The sequence below is a fragment of the Penicillium diatomitis genome (genome assembly GCF_028827545.1).
Source record: "Penicillium diatomitis strain IBT 30728 chromosome Unknown utg000013l_segment0_segment0, whole genome shotgun sequence".
Lineage (NCBI taxonomy): Eukaryota > Fungi > Ascomycota > Eurotiomycetes > Eurotiales > Aspergillaceae > Penicillium > Penicillium diatomitis.
The window spans coordinates 707,690-726,270 of record NW_026623185.1 but is presented as its reverse complement, the minus strand read 5'-3'; the positions used below and the strand labels follow the sequence as shown (position 1 = coordinate 726,270).

At 45.7% G+C, this 18,581-nt stretch overlaps 4 protein-coding genes across 4 annotated transcripts; 2 read left to right on the top strand and 2 right to left on the bottom strand.

Moving 5' to 3' along the window:
• Positions 1 to 742: 742 nt before the first annotated feature.
• Positions 743 to 1,219, top strand: N7539_008614 (uncharacterized protein; the record flags this gene model as incomplete). The annotated part of the gene is made up of 1 exon (XM_056938209.1): positions 743 to 1,219. The coding sequence occupies one exon, from the start codon at positions 743 to 745 to the stop codon at positions 1,217 to 1,219; it is 477 nt and encodes a 158-aa protein (XP_056786591.1).
• A 1,953-nt stretch (positions 1,220 to 3,172) lies between these two features.
• N7539_008613 (uncharacterized protein) lies at positions 3,173 to 3,551 on the bottom strand (the record flags this gene model as incomplete). The annotated part of the gene is made up of 2 exons (XM_056938208.1): positions 3,173 to 3,215; positions 3,304 to 3,551. 2 exons carry the CDS (start codon positions 3,549 to 3,551, stop codon positions 3,173 to 3,175), a joined length of 291 nt encoding a protein of 96 aa, XP_056786590.1.
• A 3,832-nt stretch (positions 3,552 to 7,383) lies between these two features.
• N7539_008612 (uncharacterized protein) lies at positions 7,384 to 7,950 on the top strand (the record flags this gene model as incomplete). The annotated part of the gene is made up of 2 exons (XM_056938207.1): positions 7,384 to 7,443; positions 7,522 to 7,950. The coding sequence occupies 2 exons, from the start codon at positions 7,384 to 7,386 to the stop codon at positions 7,948 to 7,950; spliced, it is 489 nt and encodes a 162-aa protein (XP_056786589.1).
• Positions 7,951 to 11,763: 3,813 nt separating this feature from the next.
• N7539_008611 (DUF4112 domain-containing protein) lies at positions 11,764 to 12,280 on the bottom strand (the record flags this gene model as incomplete). Its single annotated transcript, XM_056938206.1, has 2 exons — positions 11,764 to 12,025; positions 12,114 to 12,280. The coding sequence occupies 2 exons, from the start codon at positions 12,278 to 12,280 to the stop codon at positions 11,764 to 11,766; spliced, it is 429 nt and encodes a 142-aa protein (XP_056786588.1).
• Between the last annotated feature and the right edge of the window lie 6,301 nt (positions 12,281 to 18,581).

The following is an 18,581-nucleotide window of genomic DNA, read 5'->3' as shown; positions in this document are numbered from 1 at the left end:
GTTATGCTTGAAATACATGGTAATTTTGAGATAAGGTCATCTGTTTTTGAGAGGGCGGTTTTAAAAGCCCTCAGTTTCCTCTAGAGATAAGCACTTCGTCGTGAGAGCTTAAAAGCGCGTAACTAGTTAGGAAGAAAGGAACCGATGAGATAGCTTTTGTCCGAGAGTTGAAGTGGCCAGACTTGGATCTGATAGTACGTCATAGATATGTTTAATAGCGGCACAGCAGATGGATAGATTAATACCGAGAGGCCGCGTTGAGGAATCGCACTCTTGACATTGAGAAATTGTCTCAGAGTATCTCAAACAACTGCCTCCAGATACCGCGAAACAATCATTGCTCTCGAGATGGTACTTCTACCTATCTCTTCCGGAGAGAGAGAAGATATAACCTCCGTCTCGGGGCTCTCTATTAACTATTCATTAGACACAAACAGAGACTAAAAGCTCTTTAATCAATTGAGCGAACAGCTTCGGTCATTCCGTGCTTCAGCGCCCTGTCCCCTGAAATGAACATAAAGGATTGTTCTCGAACCACGGTAAGTCAACCTAGCCGTTGACCCTTGTTTCTCGATTAGCTGGCCGACGCCCGAACTCATTACGACTAAATTACACATGAGCAAAGTCATCATAGCGCAACAATTCGCGATCAAATTCCGAGCCGTAGGTATTTAGCATCGTATCTCTGCTCTCGCGACTCCTTGCGCTGACGTTTATCTCGCATGAACTAGTCTTTCACACAATGCCTACACTTTACGAACAATGTGGAGACACCGCACTTGCTTTTATTGGATCCTTCCAGGGATCGGTACCGGAGGCTATCATAGCCCATCGAGCAAAGAATTGTCTGCATCGGATCAGGTCCGGCTCATTGAGCTCAGGCCCCATGACCAATGCTGAGTACTGCGCCTGGGTGAAAAGTCTGATGCCTGTCATGCGGAACTTTCAGCTTCACCTTCAGGAAGGTCACCTACCGATCATTGATGCCACACAGCGAAAGGTTACATTATACTTACGATCCACAAGTGACACGGACTTTGGCAACTACTCGAACGAATACATCTGGATTCTCAGCCTCGACGATACCGGTCGCAAGGTCAACGACATAATGGAATTCACTGACAGTGAATACACCTCAAATTGGATTCCTAAATTGATGAAAGCGGCGGTCCTGAAAGGCACGAACATGGTTAGCCTGGGGAATTATTCAAGAGGCTAACCACCTTGATTTTATTTCATGTACCTAGCCACCGACACCTCAATTCAAGCCCGTGTGTTACCGTGCCCTAGTCTGTTTCATAAGTTACGACCCTACTTATTGGTCCCCGGAGAAAATGAAAGCCTCTGCACACTTGACATCCCGCCTGGACACTGCGACAATGATCGGGCTTTCATGCGTCCTGGAACTAGAATCACGCTCGTGATACCTTCTCAATGTACCAATCTCGAGATGTTGACGCGACGTATATTCGTTTGTGAAGAGCCCCCATCAAACATGCCACTTCTCGGACTAAAGGAAAGTCCGTATAGCACTGGCAACTTGCTTGACGGATATACTAGAAGAGTAAATTCAATCTTTCGGATCATTACCGTTCGCAAAGTCTCGTCCATACAGCTAGGTTGCCTGTGGCAGATCGCATCATATCAAGCGGTAACTTGTGCCCATATCATAGTTCTTTACGTGTCTGACTGTAAGCATCAACTATTACCTATGTGGCCCCCTATGGATACTTGACCAAAGCGCTGAATTACATGAATGGCTATCTCAGCCACCTACAGATGTCCTCAGGAATGAACCTAAAGCCATACAGATGATTACTACGGTTCAACACGTTATGATACAAGACACGAATCTGACGTGAAAGCGCATGCTGATTATGCTAAGCTCGTGGCGGAGAGCCAGAACATAGCGATGAACGAAAGCCAATTTTAACTTGGTCTAATCAATATACAGGAAGTACTGCTAGGCTAAATAGTGATCTGATGATTCAGATCCCTACATGTCGATCAAAAAACAATGTCAAGATCGAAAGCCTTCGAATCACACTATCGGTAATATTCCGCCTTTCAACGTAAGATATTGGGCCCATACACTCTATAGGTCTTACTCGATCATTCAATCAAATGGCGCTAGAAAACATAGGGGTTTGGCAATGGGGGGTTGGGGTATATATTAAAAATCATTGATCGACCCACAGTATCCGTGTCTTATAATGTACTAGGGAGCAGAGGTCGCGGCCTCGCTGCGAGGACCTCGATAACTTCATATTGATTTGAGGGTCGGTCTGGACAGTAGGTTCCAGTTCACTTGGACCGGAATGCCTGGGCAAATCTCCGCCGAGCTCAATTGTGGAAAGCTCGTCCACTTTTTCATCATCGATAGCGTTGTGTTGGCCGACTTTGAAACCCTCATGATGCCATTGTGGCTCGTGTCCATCCACGCTTTCTCTGGAAACCTGTGCAGTATCGCGCCCTCGAAAGCGCGGCATATCACTGCCAGGAGCAATTTTAGGATGTATCAGACTTGATGAATGGCAAACATCCAGGGACAATTGACCTACTTTGCATCGCTTTCATTTTCTTTTTCCATATAGGGTGATTTCCAGTTACTCGCTTGGTTTCGGGGCTGACGACTGTTGTTATGCGTCTTCGTGGAGGCTAACGGTTCTGGCGCGGATCTTGGGTCTAGTACAAACAAATCAGTAGTCGCATCAAAATGCGAAGTCTCGTTGTACAAAAGTGCTGTACTATCCTGCATAAGAGGACCTAATTCGAACAAGGGGTTACCGGATCTGGAATTATATCATAAGTTCTTGTCCTGAGGATGAATCCTGGACCATTTCATAAACAGGGACTTCGTCTGGATACGAAGGGTCATACCGCCCTATTATGATCTCTGGCTACACGTAATTGCTAGGTATGTCTGTCGAAGATCTCGGAATCTGTAGAGTCTCGGTTTCAGGAATCTCATCCGCGGAGTATTCTATTATAGACATCCATCTGGTTGTCACCCTGACTATTACCGCAATGGGGGACCAAATTTCCACCGCTTCTCTCTCGCGAGTGGGATTAGTTTGCGTATTGAGCGAGCTGTTAAGTTGAGGTGACTTGTTTTGATGATGAGATTCTAATTTTCATAGTGCGATGTCGAGCTCACTTGCGGAGGTATGCGTCAGTCGACTCCCTGCGGCTTCTCCGCGCGGGACTTTAGCGTACTGTAAAGCGCAGAAGGGATCGCCGAAGAAAGCTCGATACATACACGCAAGCTCTACAAGCCTATTGCAACTACCGAACTGATCAAACCTTTGACTCAAGTCCGTGCCAATGGTCTCGGCAATGTCGGAAAAAAGGTGCTGCCGCTCGGTCTCCGTTTTCTCCAACCAGCCACTGCCTATCTGACCTAAACAGTCATCCCGTGTAATATTGTTGTGAAACTTCCAGCCAGTGCACAGATCTCTTGGGAAAGCTTGACGGTCGCGGGGAAGAAGGTCGATTTCTTCGCGACCACGCTTGGCTATCCAATCTGAACGAAAACCGAGGCGCTTTGCCATGCTGGCCAGGTGGTTTGGCAATGATGGCAGGTTTGCGTTGTTGAGTTGATTCATCATAAACAACCACCATTCTCGACAGCTGAGATCTTGGCGTAGCTGGAACTGAGCGGTTATTGTTCTCCAGCCTTCTGTTTTCTGTATCGCGTAGGTATCCATGCTGTTGCTCGGCTATGTATTTAATTTCCTCAGGGTCCAGTCTGCTTAGCCGGTGTTCCGTATCCTTGTCTGTCTGTGCCCATAGACTCCCTCGTTGAGCCCCAGTATATCTTTCAGTGTTATCAAGACTTTGGATAGAATTCTGGCATACACTGTAAATATTTGGCTGCAGGATCCTACAAGGAAAGACTTGAAAGGTGAAAACACTCGACGTTTACTAGAAGAAGAGGAAAGGAGGAAGAAGGAAGTTAAGCCAGACTACTGAGGTTGGTGGTCCCGGGTGGTGAGGGCGTAGCCCAGGCAGTATAGCAGGCCTAACCATCAAACCGTAAATAGTTGCATTGATGGGATCATGCATTTGGATTCCAAAATCGCAGCCTCGAGTTCCTCTTGACAACCTTCCCGTAGTCCTTCAAACGTATACTGGGAAGAAAAGAGCGCCTTGATTTCATCTGCATGGCGTTGTGAAACCGAGGACATACAGGTCTGAACTCTATCTATCATCTCGGAGGAACATCATCTAGCAGGAAAGACCTATCTCCCAGAATTTGATGAATTCGCTCCCTCCCCAGAAGTTAAGAATGTAAACACCCCAGTATCTTTTGATTGACTAGGATATTTCAACCCAACCGATTCGTGCAGTCAGGGTGATGGACAATGTTAAAAGCTTGAGGGTACTCACCAGCTCGCATTTTGTCGCATAGGTTTTTTTGCTTGGCTTTCCAATGTTCCACACAGATTTTTAGGGAGTTCCTGTTGAAATCTTTCGTATATAGGGCCAATTCTGTCACAATTTCTCAAGACCGTCTGACCTTTTGATTCACTGATGCGGATCAAACATTTTGGCTTTTTCGTCTTGCCTCTTGTGGTAAGGTCACCCCTATGTTGAAGATAAAAGCGTAGTTGAGACACTTTTGGAGGCTTATAGTGAGAAACCCCCCAAGTAAGATAATCTTTTTCGTCTACTCATATTTTTTCATCTCAGATAGCTTAGCTGCTGAAAAGAATCTACACGGCGCAGGACTCACTATCAAGAAAAAGATGCGCATATTTAAACCCACAGAATTTACTCAAGACATTACAGTTGAGGATCGCCTATATACGTCGTAATCCGTCCAAACAGGTCATTCGAACCCTGGAAATTCAAGCCGTTGTGGTTCTGAATTTCTGTGGAGTTGTCGGTTGCAACATTGCGTTTTTTCGTAGTCCCTTTGAGATACCATTATCATCAGAGCATTCTCAATGAATTCTGAGTTATCAAAAGATTTCATGATCCGTTTCCTCCACCTCTTCTCATTTTTGGAAAGGGCTATTGTGACTTTTTCGGAGTCTGGCTGTATATCATTACATTTCACAAAGTGTAAGCCTAGATATTCCTTCCACTCGGCGACATATATCAGGGCCATAGTGTAAGGCTAGCGTGTACTGAGTACGTGGACGTTTAGGTCGCTGTCAATGAAGCAGAAAATTCATCTTCTCTTGTCTTGAATCACATCCTTCAAAAAAGTATTGCCGCCGAAAGAGGGTTCTATTCATAGTCCTCTTTCTCGATTGACATACCCCGGCCTAGACAAAGTCAAGAGCTGGAGGTATTCAGAATGATCATTCTAATTTTTATCGAAATCAAGGCAATCCTCCGGGTCGGCTACTTGAGCAATTTGTTGGCAGAAATTGCTACTTTTCACTCAGGGGTAGTAGTTAAGTGAAAGACGAAAGGTTTTGCACCGGTCACCTTCTAGTGATTTTTCTTCTTTTCATCTCCTTTTACTCCTACGTATCATTTCCCTTTTCACCTACTTTAATACTGGTTTTACGGGTTCTTCCTCCCTCTAAGCTTTACACGAAGGTCTAGGTCGCTAGCGTGACTCCTCTTTCCAGACGTTTTTCTGTGAAGCGGGTACCATACTAATGTACAAGGTTGTAGCTGAAGAGACCCGCTTCTATGTAGGCAAAATTGATAAGCCCGTTTTCTTCTCAATATAAACGTCGTGTCATTTGGTTGTACCGTAGTATAGGGCGAGTTTTCTTCGCACGACCTTTCTTTTCCATGTAGATGCCGGTGATGTACAAAACAACTAGAGCGGGAGTCACATGAGGCCGATCTTCATCATGACCCTCGCACACCCCATTCTCTAGGTTCTGACGTTGGTCTAGAGATCTCTGAGCAAGAGCTCGGAACTTTGGGAGGCTGTCTCGAGGTGGTACATTCTTTCAGGATTTTAGCATCGTCGACGTTTGAATCCGAGAAGAGATACAAGGGTCGTTTCAAGGTATTTTGTCAAGAAAGCGGGATCACAGGACTAGCCTTGCAATGTTGACTGCCATATAACAATTACAGCAATGAGAATTGTTTGCATGGCATGTGATTCTGCCGCTCAACACAGTCCATAGATTAGGTAGAATCTCTTCCCCCTCAATAATCTCACTCCTCATCCCTCTCACACATCGATACTGCTGCCCCTACCGTAGCCGTATCTCATCAAGAATGGATATTCACCGCCACTTTCAGGCCCAGACTACATTCTGTAGCGGATCCGTATTCCTGGGCACCGAACCGTGATCCGGCGACATGTCCTGAACCCTCAAGTGTTGAAGTTGCTTCGTCACGGTATTCGAACGCTGGAGTAGGGTGAACATTGTCTTGTTCGAGCCAGCCGATCGCGAAAGAAGAAAGTCTGCTAGGAGAAAACAGAAGGCCTGCCATCCTGCAATCACAAGTGCTGCCGTGATGAACATGCTTCTCTGCATCCCGTATACCAGGTGCAGTCCAATATTCAAGATTCCGAGGATGTCTGCACCTAAACAAATTCTATCGAACAACGTTAATCACGGCCAGAACCGAGTGTATCAGTGTCAATAATACCTATTGCAGACTACTGAGATATGCTTGCTTGTTTCGGCAAATGGCACAAATATTATTGGCAGAAATCCAACAGCAGTCAGTGTAAAGGCGATCACAAGTGCGATAATATTTTCTCGTGAAGGGCCTGCGATTGATAGGCGATCTAGGGCCGGTGGGAAAAGTAGGAAGCTTTCCTTACATTAGTTTTGTCCAATCGAGGGTAGGAGGTACCGCAGAGTTTGAAAACCTTATACTAATCCCGGTTGGAGGAAGGTAATTCACAATATGCCATTTCCACTTAAGACGCTCTGGTCGGGTGCTTTCTTCCTGTTTGGTATACCTGACCCGTTTCTCGCAGTGTTCGCATATCCGCATAGGCTCCATGATCGCATCAGGGACCAGGTATTTTTTTGTCAGCGGAACACTAATGTGTAGAGTGAGAAATGGCATTCTTATACTTTGCTTCGTGCCTAACTTCTTTCTAGTAATATTATGTTTCCACCGGAAAGTAGTTGGAAGAATACTATTTTAGTGTGTGTTAGGATGCGCATGACCCGGGGCGCTCACTAGCCGCGTCGAGGAAATCATCCATGTACAAATATGAGAATTAAGTAAAATAATTAGATAAAATGTGATTTTTCGCGCCCTTGAACGACGACCCCGGATACCTCATCGGATCCGCCCGCTAAAACCTAATGATAGACCTGTACTAGTCACAAATATATTTCGTGACTTGAAAAGACGGTCATCGCGCCCAGAAAACCCCCGAACTGGTCAAATTTTCGAATTAGTCCACAACATTTACGATTCAGAGCCTGAAAGCAATTTCGAATCATGATGGTAGCCAGCCATGATACCAACAACGAAGCGCGCGATAACATTAAACATATGAAGGTAAATGAGGGAATGACAAGAGTCCAGTGATCATATGTGCTAATCGTCGTTTGTTGATCGCAGAAATTATCATCACAGAGAGAGGCGCAGAGAAAACACCGCAAAACGCAGAAGGAAAGGAGACAATATGACATGAAAAAAGTCGAAGAATTGGAGCGGCGACTCCAAGAATCCGATCAGAAAATCCAGGAATTAAATATTCAGCTTGTGCAGTCCCGGGCCGAGCATTCCCAGTGTGCGCCGCGGGCAGATCAAGCACAAGAGGCATTGAGAGAGAACCAGCGCATCCTGAAACTGATGATGACTAAGTTGTCACCTTCGAGTTCTCACCCGGCCAACAACATTGATACCAAATTTGGGGGTTCGGGCAGCTGGTTGACCTTTACGCCTCGCTTGAATGGCCACAGCCAGTCTTGGCCTTGCTTATCACCAGTATCGCCAATGCCAGGGAACGAGTCGTCGGGGATTTCCCCAGGCGCCATTGAGTTGACGGGAAAGAGAAATTAGCACAGGTAGACCGTAACTCCCAAGGACCCTTTGTCCGAGCTTACTGAGCCATTGGAAACTGTTCGTCTGCACCTCGAGGCGTGAACTAGATGTGTTTGACTACCCCCGCCTCTGTTTGGAGAACACCCTGTGGTAAAGATACGAATGGCGCTACTAGTGGTGCTGTACATCATTAGTTGGAGTATTCTATTCCAGTGTACGCGACTCGCGAGATACATTTCGATTGAAGCATACATACTAAGCCTCCCTTTACAATAGTTCTTTAAAATCTGGTATTCACCAAGGATCCTATGATATCAATAATTAAGTCAAGCTCGCCTATGACTACGAGACTACGAATCCAATCTAGCCCAACCTTACCCACTTCAACAATTTGAAGACATTCAACTTGAATGCGCCCTCATCATTACGAACGAACACTTCTTTCTATCATTCTATGTATATCAGCATTTTTCGACCCCGACATGATGCATCCTTATGCCTGCACTCCCTTGATGATGGGCCCTTAGCTAAGCGTTTTCATCAGGGTCTCAGGCTCTCAGCTTTACCGGCCTGGGCGTAATCGAACCAGACGTATTTCATAAGTAGCCACTTTGTGCGCTCAAGTAGGCAGAGCACGCTATTAGTTAATGAGGCTGGGATCGTTTGCAAAGTGGCCATCACAAGTAATTGGAGCTTCATACGGCTCCAGATACTTTGAATTACAAAACTGATCGAATGACTCTTATCCTGCAAGACATCACAAGAATTCTAAGACATGGCTAGGGTCTAGAGGCGTAATCCTTACACTTCTTAAGGCTGTTTTAACCATATCTGACATATACATATGGTATCTTTGGCTAGCGCCTTAAGGGTAGACCGGCCACGCGCCGTAAGCAGTAGGTTCGCTATATCGCGCAACTGATCAAGATTCAAGCCTAGGGGCAGTACGACGAGAGTCAAGACTCAAGAGGAAGAGCCTATTCTAGAAGCGCACTCTCCTGGATCCTTATTTTCAGTCATTTAAACGAATCTAGGCGTAAATCAACGAGCGCAGGCGGCTGGCCTACCCTTACAGCGCTTGCCTAAGACGGCATGCCGCTTGCGATGAAGCGAGACTTGATAGCACCTTGCAGCTGCGCGAATTTATGAGATCTGGCCCTCTTGCTAGGCTCTAGCTGAGAGAAGAAGCCTATCATCTTGCTCCACCAAATTTGAGCAATTTACCTGTCGATTTGGAGGCATGGTGGCATTGGTGGGTGGTTGAAGTTGGAAGGTTGAATGCTTTGAGCCTCTCGGCGCGTTTTGACACGACTGTATCGCTCACTCAGTCAATGACAATGCGTTATAGACCTGGAAACATCTATTCAAAGAAAACAGACATAATGGGAAATAATAATAAGAATACTAAAAATCATAATAATAATCATAATCATCATAATAATAATAATAATAATAATCATAATAATAATAATAACAGTTTGTGCCTTTTGTTACGGTGCGGCTGAGCTCGGTGCGGCGGAACAAAGTACCAAGTTGCGCTAATATACTACATATACCAGACTCTGCGCAATATCCGCAACCGCGGATATTAGTGATGTCCTATAGTCTTGTTGGTTAGTGTCCGCCCAGAACGCTTTCCGTAACACCTTTACATAGTCAGGAATCAGAATTAGATACGCCATTACATACATTATATGTTATTTCACCAATCATAAGCCACATTGTAAGGGGACTCCCTTTGTTGAAGTACCCTCTCAGGTGATTCCACGTGATAACCTGGCTTGAGGCGTTAGGGGTCCCCCGCTCCAGCTGACCGGTCGATCGAACGATCGCCGGTGAGGGAGCCAGAACTTCAGAATGGATCCCTCTGTGGTATGAGGAGCGAGGACTATAAGATAGCCATCCGTTAGAGGACCGATATGGTTCCCTAAGAATTAGTGTCTGTACCAATCAGACAGTTGAGAACCATCTCTTCCATGAGTCCTGACGACCAAGTCCGACTACCTTGCCAAAGTAGTTGCCTTAACACAGATATTAAATCTTGGGTTATTCGAGTGACTCAAATAGCTCGTAAATCGATTTATGACAATTACGATAGATTAGCAAGAGTGTTACGGAAAGCGTCTCTGGGCGGAACACCAACCAATAAGAACTAAAAGATCACTAATATACGCGGTTGCGGTCTGCCGCGGATATTGCCCAGTGTCCGGTTGATCCGGTATACATAGTAGAGTAGCGCAATTATGTATATCGTTGCAACTTGCAAGTAGACCTTGCCAACGAGCCGAGCGGATCAGACTTTTAGGCTCGTGCCCGCGAGCCTTAAAGCCGCGAGCTTAGAGGTTTAGAGCTCGCGAGCTCTGAGCCGAAAATCAGAGATTCAAGCTCATATTCGCGAGTCTTGATATATAGAATACCAATACTGTAGCGGGCCAGAGCCCGGTGGTTAACCATATGCTATGGCTTTCCGGATACCGCCTCAGCAGAAGGGGGTCCGAGCGAGGTTCTAGTGGGTCCTACCCGAGGACGCTCTTAAGGACTGCGACCGACTCCTACCCCTTCTTCCTTCTTTCCTTAAGATTGTTGCAAACAGCATGTTGGCCTAGTACAATTGAATCAATTCTGCTACAGCCCTTCACAAATACCTTCTGTATCGGATCGGTAATAGAAAATCATAATTTAATTTAAAGCTTAGTAATTCTACATTGAGTATAGGTTTTTTAAAAGAAATATTCGCGAATTTAGGTCACATGGTATTCGTATTACCTATCGTAAAGCTCGCGGATACGCGTAGCGCGCGAGTTACTAAGCTCGTACCCGCGAGCCCCAAGACCGCGAGCTTAGAGCCCGCGGGCTCCGAGCTAACATTTAGAGATTTAAGCCCGTGCTCGCGAGCTTTGGCAAGGTCCAAGTGTGAAGGGCTGTAGCAGAATTGATTCAATTGTACTAGGCCAACATGCTGTTTGCAACAATCTTAAGGAAAGAAGGAAGAAGGGGTAGGAGTCGGTCGCAGTCCTTAAGAGCGTCCTCGGGTAGGACCCACTAGAACCTCGCTCGGACCCCCTTCTGCTAAGGCGGTATCCGGAAAGCCATGGCATATGGTTAACCACCGGGCTCTGGCCCGTTACACTAAGTCCATGAGACTATAATTTATTAGTTAGTATAGTCTTATAGCGAAATTATATATAGACCGATTATAAATACGAACTCCCATACACCTTCAACGACCTGATAACACCTGCTACAAGATCTTTATTAGATCGCTGTTTTAGATCGCTATTTCGAAATCATAGCTAAAAACGATAAATTTAGTATATATCGAGATGTTTCCAAATCGAACTTTGCAGATCCATTCAACGAGAAATAACAGCGACTCCGGCCTCTTTTGCTTTTGGGATATTTGAGTAATTACTGGTAAGTTCTTGAAATTTCCGTTCAGCGACCTCCATGCAGCGACCCTGCGGTCCCTGCGACCTCTTGGCTCTGTGATAGAGCCAGTCTACTATTAGTACCACATAACAGTCTGGAATTCTTTACGCAATTAGTATTAAATATAGTTCGCTAAGTACGGTGAGTAGTAACACCTTGGTATCAACGGGAGGAAAAAAGGCACTATGAGCAGAGAGCCGTTCCCCCTACCACCTACAAGTGGTTACTAACTGTGATTTCGCAAAATGTACCGTCTACAGCTCCCTTTGACCGAGGACGTGACACAGGCGAAAATGAACATGACCGTTGTAGGTTCATGGTCTTGTTTATTTTGTTCACGTTGACATTGCTGTAATACGACCGAGCTTGGCTTTTACACCTTTTGATTAACCTCTCAACTCTTCAGCAAGAATCAAGGTGAAACCTCTCTTGGCGGTCCGAAATCCTTTCGCACAGATATTGCTCTAAGCTGGCCACATTGCGAGCATTACATTTGAATGCCGCATCTCCCAAATCGCCGATCAACGGTATCAAGCCAACGGTGAAATCGAAAATCACATTCATCACCATCTTCATACGTCGTGCGCGTGGGAGTCCCTCGTCGATATCCCCGCACTTCCAAACAAGCAGTAACGCGAGTATGGCGTCCGCAGTATCACCAATTCTGAAAATTTCAATGAGTATTAGATCCGGGCGTTAGACTAATCTCTTTCTCTTTAACACATTTTGAAAGAGGTAAATAATCAACCTACATTGGTATGATACCAATAACACTGCCCCAGCCAAAGTGAATACCGCAGACGTTGAACAGGGCGAAATCAAGTTGGTAGGCTCGACGCTGCACGTACTGAAGAGTTTCTGTATCTCTTTTAGTCAGGCAGTCCAGATTCATATGAGTGGTTCCCGTGCGTTTCGTCATTCCGAAGTTTTTGGAGAAGTCAACTTGCGAATGGTCCTGTCCATGAGCATTGTTCCATTTAATACTCAACAATGCACTAGCGGTATAACCCAGCAAGTTCAGGGACTCACCCCGCGGCCATTGTCACTCGGACCGAGATGTAGTTTCACCATTGCAAACGAAGATTTCCGGAGTTCTATCGCTGACCTGGCCTGGACACTGGAACAAAAATAAGACTGGGACAGAATTGATAGTCTATATATACACGTGACTACTGGAAAAGGACTTCACTCTTTGTCTATTATTTCTGATATGAGCGTAAATCTCGGATGCGCCGTGTCTCGCTCACAAAATCGAATAGGTATTTGCTGAAATCATATTACCCAAATTTACGGCCACTTTGGCCCCCAAATGAAACAGGTCTGATGGCATATCTAGGCGATGGTGGTGAATTATGGTCATGTCGTTGAGGAATTGATGAGATACGGCTACGGTAGGGGCAGCAGTATCGATGTGTGAGAGGGATAAGGAGTGAGATTGCTGAGGAGGAGAGATTCTACCTAAGCTATGGACTGTGGTGAGTGGCAGAATCACATGCCATGCAAACAGGAATCAATCGTATCGTGCGATGCGAAGATTTCATTACAGCTCAGTCTCCATTTTTCCTGCCTGTGTAAATCCGAATCTACTCACGCGGAGGACCAAGAATAAATATAGATTACGTAGGGACGGTAAATGATGTCAGTCTCTTACGATACAATATCATAGGAAAGCGGCCCCGATCGCCTTTTCGATGTGTACATGCCCTGAGAATGGGCTCCCGGTATTGAGGCACCACGATTTGAGCAAAGAGAATAGCTATAGCGTTCGAGGCAGCAGAGTACATCCCAAGCCATACTCACCTAATATGCAAGCATTCCCGTAGCGATCTTTCAGCCACTAGCCCCGCGTGTGAGGAGCCAGTAGTTCTGCCTATTATAACGGCCGCCACTTGTGAGGCGGAAGCGCTTCACACGCCAATCTGGCCTGAGGGAGGAAGACTTTCTACAGCGCACTCTGCAAATTGTTTGGGTTGCAGATGGCTCAACTGGTATATTGAAAGTACTAGAGCTGGCACCAGCTTCGAGTAAAGATGATGGAAAACCGGCTCCTTGAGAGACCCCATTATGTATGGTTTTGATGACAGGCTCAACTGCCGCGCCTAGAGCCGGCTCAGACGCCTGGCGCACGAGGTCGTCCTGTATTTGTGTGATTAGTCAAAGAAGAACAGGAGGCGAACTGATTGCATACATACTTGTTCGATTGCGTCAATGATGCTCAATGAATCTACGGACTCTATTAGTTTCCCACGCAGTCTTTCCCCTATGACCTCGCATCCTTTCTTTATTGCCTGCATTTCAAGCTTCATGTCTCGGCTCAAGTTTTTTGCAGACAATGTGACAAGCACGAAATCTTTGAGCAATTGACAGAGACTTTCGATCATCTCACGCCCTTTATCTTTGTTGCGAGTGATATGTTGTATGCCCCCTGGTCAGTAAATCAGCCGTTATCTACAATAGATAAGGAATGCGTGGAAAGGAATACCAAGGACCACCCTGCCGGCCCACCCTATCAGAACGTTGCTAGTATTGATTTGATCATGATGGTACCCACGTTTCATTAACTCGCGGACTCCGCGAAGCACCTGGAGAGAATTAGGTTAGTAATCTCCTCAATAAACTGAAATATTTGGTACCACGAACCTGTTGAAACACTGACCATACTAACCCGACCTTGTATAAAGACGGATGATTCTTGACACCAAGTAAAATTTTCCCTAAGGTTGTACACATGTGTTCAGATATAGTAACTAGATGCTTATCCTCCCAGTAACTTTCCCTAGGAGCAAGAATGTGATCCATGTTTTCAAGCCCTGACTGCAAAAGTTCTCCTTGTTCCTCGGGTATGTCGTATACTCGAAAGTCAAAGAGATTATTGCTTAACCCGGTCGCAATACTTTCCGAGCATCGGTCTTGTCTCTGCTGGACCAAGACTTTGACATCCAGAGGCTCGATCCAGAGCTCGTGGTATCTTCCTTCGCCATAGGGAATACCCGAGCCGAAATTACGTTGCCAAGCTTCGGCTGCCACAGCCTTTGGGAGGATTAACTCCCTGCACCCTGGGCTTGGAAGGTGCATCATCCTGGTGAATTATGAAAAACCGAAACAATGGTCATTGAAAAGAGCAAGTGCGCACTATTTCAAGTAAAATTACCCTGGTGCATCCAATTTGTTACTAATAATAAACTATCTACTTTACTCAAGGCTATCAGAGCTAAGAATAATGTCTACGCCGGTTTGTACACATATGAAACTGCACGTGGAATGAAGTCATAGACGCCCTCAGGACTGTGCCGACTTCCGCGGAAAAGTCAATGTTCTACGTCAAGCTCTATCAAAGAAAGCAGCTCACATCTCAGCATGGCTGACAAATGGTTCCATAGGCCTGTACATAGTCGACAGTCGAGACGCCTCGGCAAGTTACGGGCTTCGCGATTTCCAACAGGGAAGTTTGCGGTATCGGATATATTATCTGGTGATTGCTGAATTAGTCATTATACTGCCATTTGCGCGCCCCTATAAGGCGTCACACATCTGATATTCAAATCCCGTAACAGTGCTCTCCAGGTAGACTGGCAGGGCCGTCCTGGTCTTGGAATGGTGGGACGCGTCCTTGGTGCTTGGTTTAGGCTGGTCTACAAGAAGATGGTCGTAGAACCGGACACATGCCAGGCCATATTCGTTACACATGGTTGTAGCTAAATATAGTTGACTCAAGTCCTTGACCTTCGGTATATATAACGGACGAGACTCAAGAGCGGAGGCACTAGCTGTACTCCGGAGAAAAACATTACATGATGGAAGCTATAGTGCTACAAGTGCTAGCGAGTTTTAATAGGCTGACCAGTCATGAGCTGGCAAGCAACTACCCCCAAAACTTAGGCGAGACATTTTGCCTTAAGAACTCCCAGAAGGCATGCGAAAGACTGTATGATTATATGAGAGAATCTTCGGATGCATTTCCTCCCAACACTGTGATGCAGCAAACCTTTGATGATCTGCTATGGCTACAGTATGCCGCATTGGGCCAACAAATCTGGGCGAAAGCGATGTACTATAGTCGAACTGATATGCGACGCTCACCGACTATGTCAACTGACAGTCTTCTTACCGAGGTTGCAGAATGTGCCGACTTTCTTTTGGGACAGCTAACAGACTCATGAAAAACAAAATTGGCTGAGAAGCACCCATTATGGAGTCAGAAGAACCGCGCGAGCTTACAAGACAGTAGGCCGAGCAGAAGGCTAGGACAAGAATCTATCAGATTTCGGACAATGAGGATGAAAAAGTCTGCGTCTCGATATTAAGCCAGCTTAAATCATAAATTATTTGATTCAAGCCGTACGGTGGCGAATCGGCTATACACGGCTTGGGTGTTAGATTACTGGGAGCCGATGAAAAATATCATTGTCGATCATTTCTAACGAGCTGTACATGATACGTTTGATACTCTATTTATAGTCATGACATTCTTATTCCAGAGGTGGCAGGAAAACCCATTTCACGTAATTTGTAATAATATCACCGGACCTGGCAGTGAACTTTCAATTGAATTTGAAAATTTATCACTTTCTCTTGAAATCACTTCAATGTGCGACTCCGAGCCCTCTGTATCTATTTTATACGGTACGGTAATTCTAAACAGACTACTGGGGCATTCACAATTAGATTCCAGAACACAATAGATCATTTTCAAAAAGAACTCAAGGTGACTTTGAGAAGATGTTTGCAGATTTTTTTTTCCTGGTCCAATTAACCTGATTCACTGGTCACCCTTCCGGTTCGGGACTTCTACTTGGATGATAACGAGTTTGTAGATATAAAACTCAAAATCTGGAAGCTTCCGAGTGAGTTGTGACATCGATGCTAAATGGTAGATATATCTATATACGGTACTTGCGATGGATACTAGTTCTGTTGGTGCCGCTGTGTTTTGACCGCAACTTTGATTGATCCCGTCGGTCCATCTCAACACGCGGATTGGAACAGTATGCTCTCTAGTTTGATAGCCCTTACACAAAGCAGGGACGGATATGGCTCTTGGTCATGAATACTGGTTCCTGGTCCAATACTGGTACTCCTGGAGATGCCGCCAATATGGGAATGAGTTCCGTTTGAGCGAATCTATCTCTTTTCCAAACCAATCAGGTATATCACAGAAATCGGCAAGCTCGACTTCGAGTTTACCAATGAGAGAGCACAGTCGTAGAATAAGAAATAGCCAGCGGAGGTCTCTCGTAGTTGACCGCGATAGCTGACACCACAGCCGAGACCAAATGTTCATCCGCATTAGGTCCATATAAATCTTACTAGATGACTCTAGGTACTGCGATAGTAATGAGTGAAGCACTTTGAAGTTCCATTGGGGAATCGTAACATCCCGTGCTGGACTATACAACTCCGAGCTAAATGACTGGAGTCGTGCGTTGGTGATCTGCTTTATTACCCGAAAAGGCCCCAGGCCAAGGTTGCAGACCGCCCCGCGGGTACCGACCGTCACTTTCTTCTCATCGATTATATTTCGTTTCTCTTCACATAAGTTCAAGATTGCCCAGAACGCGAAAGAGGCCACATCCCGAGGTGAAACTGAGTCACAATTGGCGCCATATAGCCGAATTTCCGCTGAGTCAGTTCGGGCTTTGATTAACCTACGTCCCGTCCGAGTTTCAACGAAAATTTTGCGGAGAAAACTCTGGTGGATGCAGATGTATTTACGCAGTGACATTAAAATATGCAGGGGTGAAGCGGCATAGCTGCCTGAACCCTAAGCAAAGGACGAGTTCAACTTATATTACTGGGATCAAAAGTAGATTTGACTGGTTTGAAATCCATTTACAGGTCAAGAAACTGCGCGCAAGGTTCATCATGTCTCCATTCTGAGATCCTCCTCCATTATTCGCCATGTACTCGGGAACGCTTCAGATTTCGCCGAAAAATCTTCTGTCGCTTCTGAGCGAGAGTATTAGTCAACCATGAGCTTGTACGTCGTAGTTACCCAATTGTCAGAGGGCGCAAAAGGTCTTACATAAGTCGAAATTCTTTCCTATTGTCTGGGAGCTTTTCCAAAAAGGAAAAAAAAAAACAAAAAAAAGTAAATCGCAGGCTCGTGACACAGAGCAGGTGAAAATAGACAAGGGCACCCTTAGTGTTTCTGCGTTGGACCTATAGCTATTTCAGGTTTGGATTTCCCCGTAGGTAAAGTTTCCCTGTCCCCAAATTTAGGAGAGGAAAGAGTGGGACGCCAGTTCGCCCAGTTCTTCCTAGCATATATGGATTGCCCTTGCTCAGCCACCCAAAAGAGAGTTCTTAGCTATCGCGAATCAGTGTTACCACACAAGAGACAGTCACTGCATTCACCACCAGTATGATATTGAACCTAGAACATCGAGCCAGTATTTACAGTCCGAGAACATTAGTTATCATACGATTTACAGCGGGGCTCGAAATTCCGCCGGCAATTAGCCTTTGTTAAAAGATCCACGCATCATCGATACATGTTGATAGAATGCAGCTACAGTGGGTGCAGCCCTACGAAATGCGAGAGGGATGAAGTATCAGATTGCTACGGGGAGAGATTCTATCAAGGCTAAGGACTGCGGTGTGCGGCAGTATCACACACATGCCACACAAACCTGAATCATAACTCTGTCCGCAATCTCACTGCAAAACTGGACTGAAACCATTGTACAGTGAACGAATTTGCATGCGCCCCTGGCCACCTGGTCGCGAATATGATGATATTTGACATCAACATGTTTAGTGCGCTGATGTATATCGTGGCTCTCTGTAAGGAAGATGGTGCCTCGATTATCTCCATATATGAAGGTAGGCAGATTCAACAGGTTTTCGAAACTAGGACCAAGTTCGTTCACAAAGAGTTGCAACCACACCACTTCTTGTACAGCTAAGGGGCTGCAATGTACTCGTTTTCGGTAGACGAGAGAGCCACGCAGGTCTGCTTCTTAGAACCCCAAGTGATAGGGCCGTTCGTAAGCTTGAACACGAAGCCAGATGTAGACATGCAAGAGTCAGCATGCTTACCAGCCCAATCAGCGTCAACGAAGCCGAATAGGCTACTGGGCGAGTATGAGTATGTGACACATAGACTTTCAGACCCGTTGAAATATGGACTGATGTGTTTTAACGCAGACATATGCTTGGGTGGAAGGTTGTGTGCGTAACCGGCCGGCCTAGTGACTGGAAATGAGATCTCCTGTCTCGTG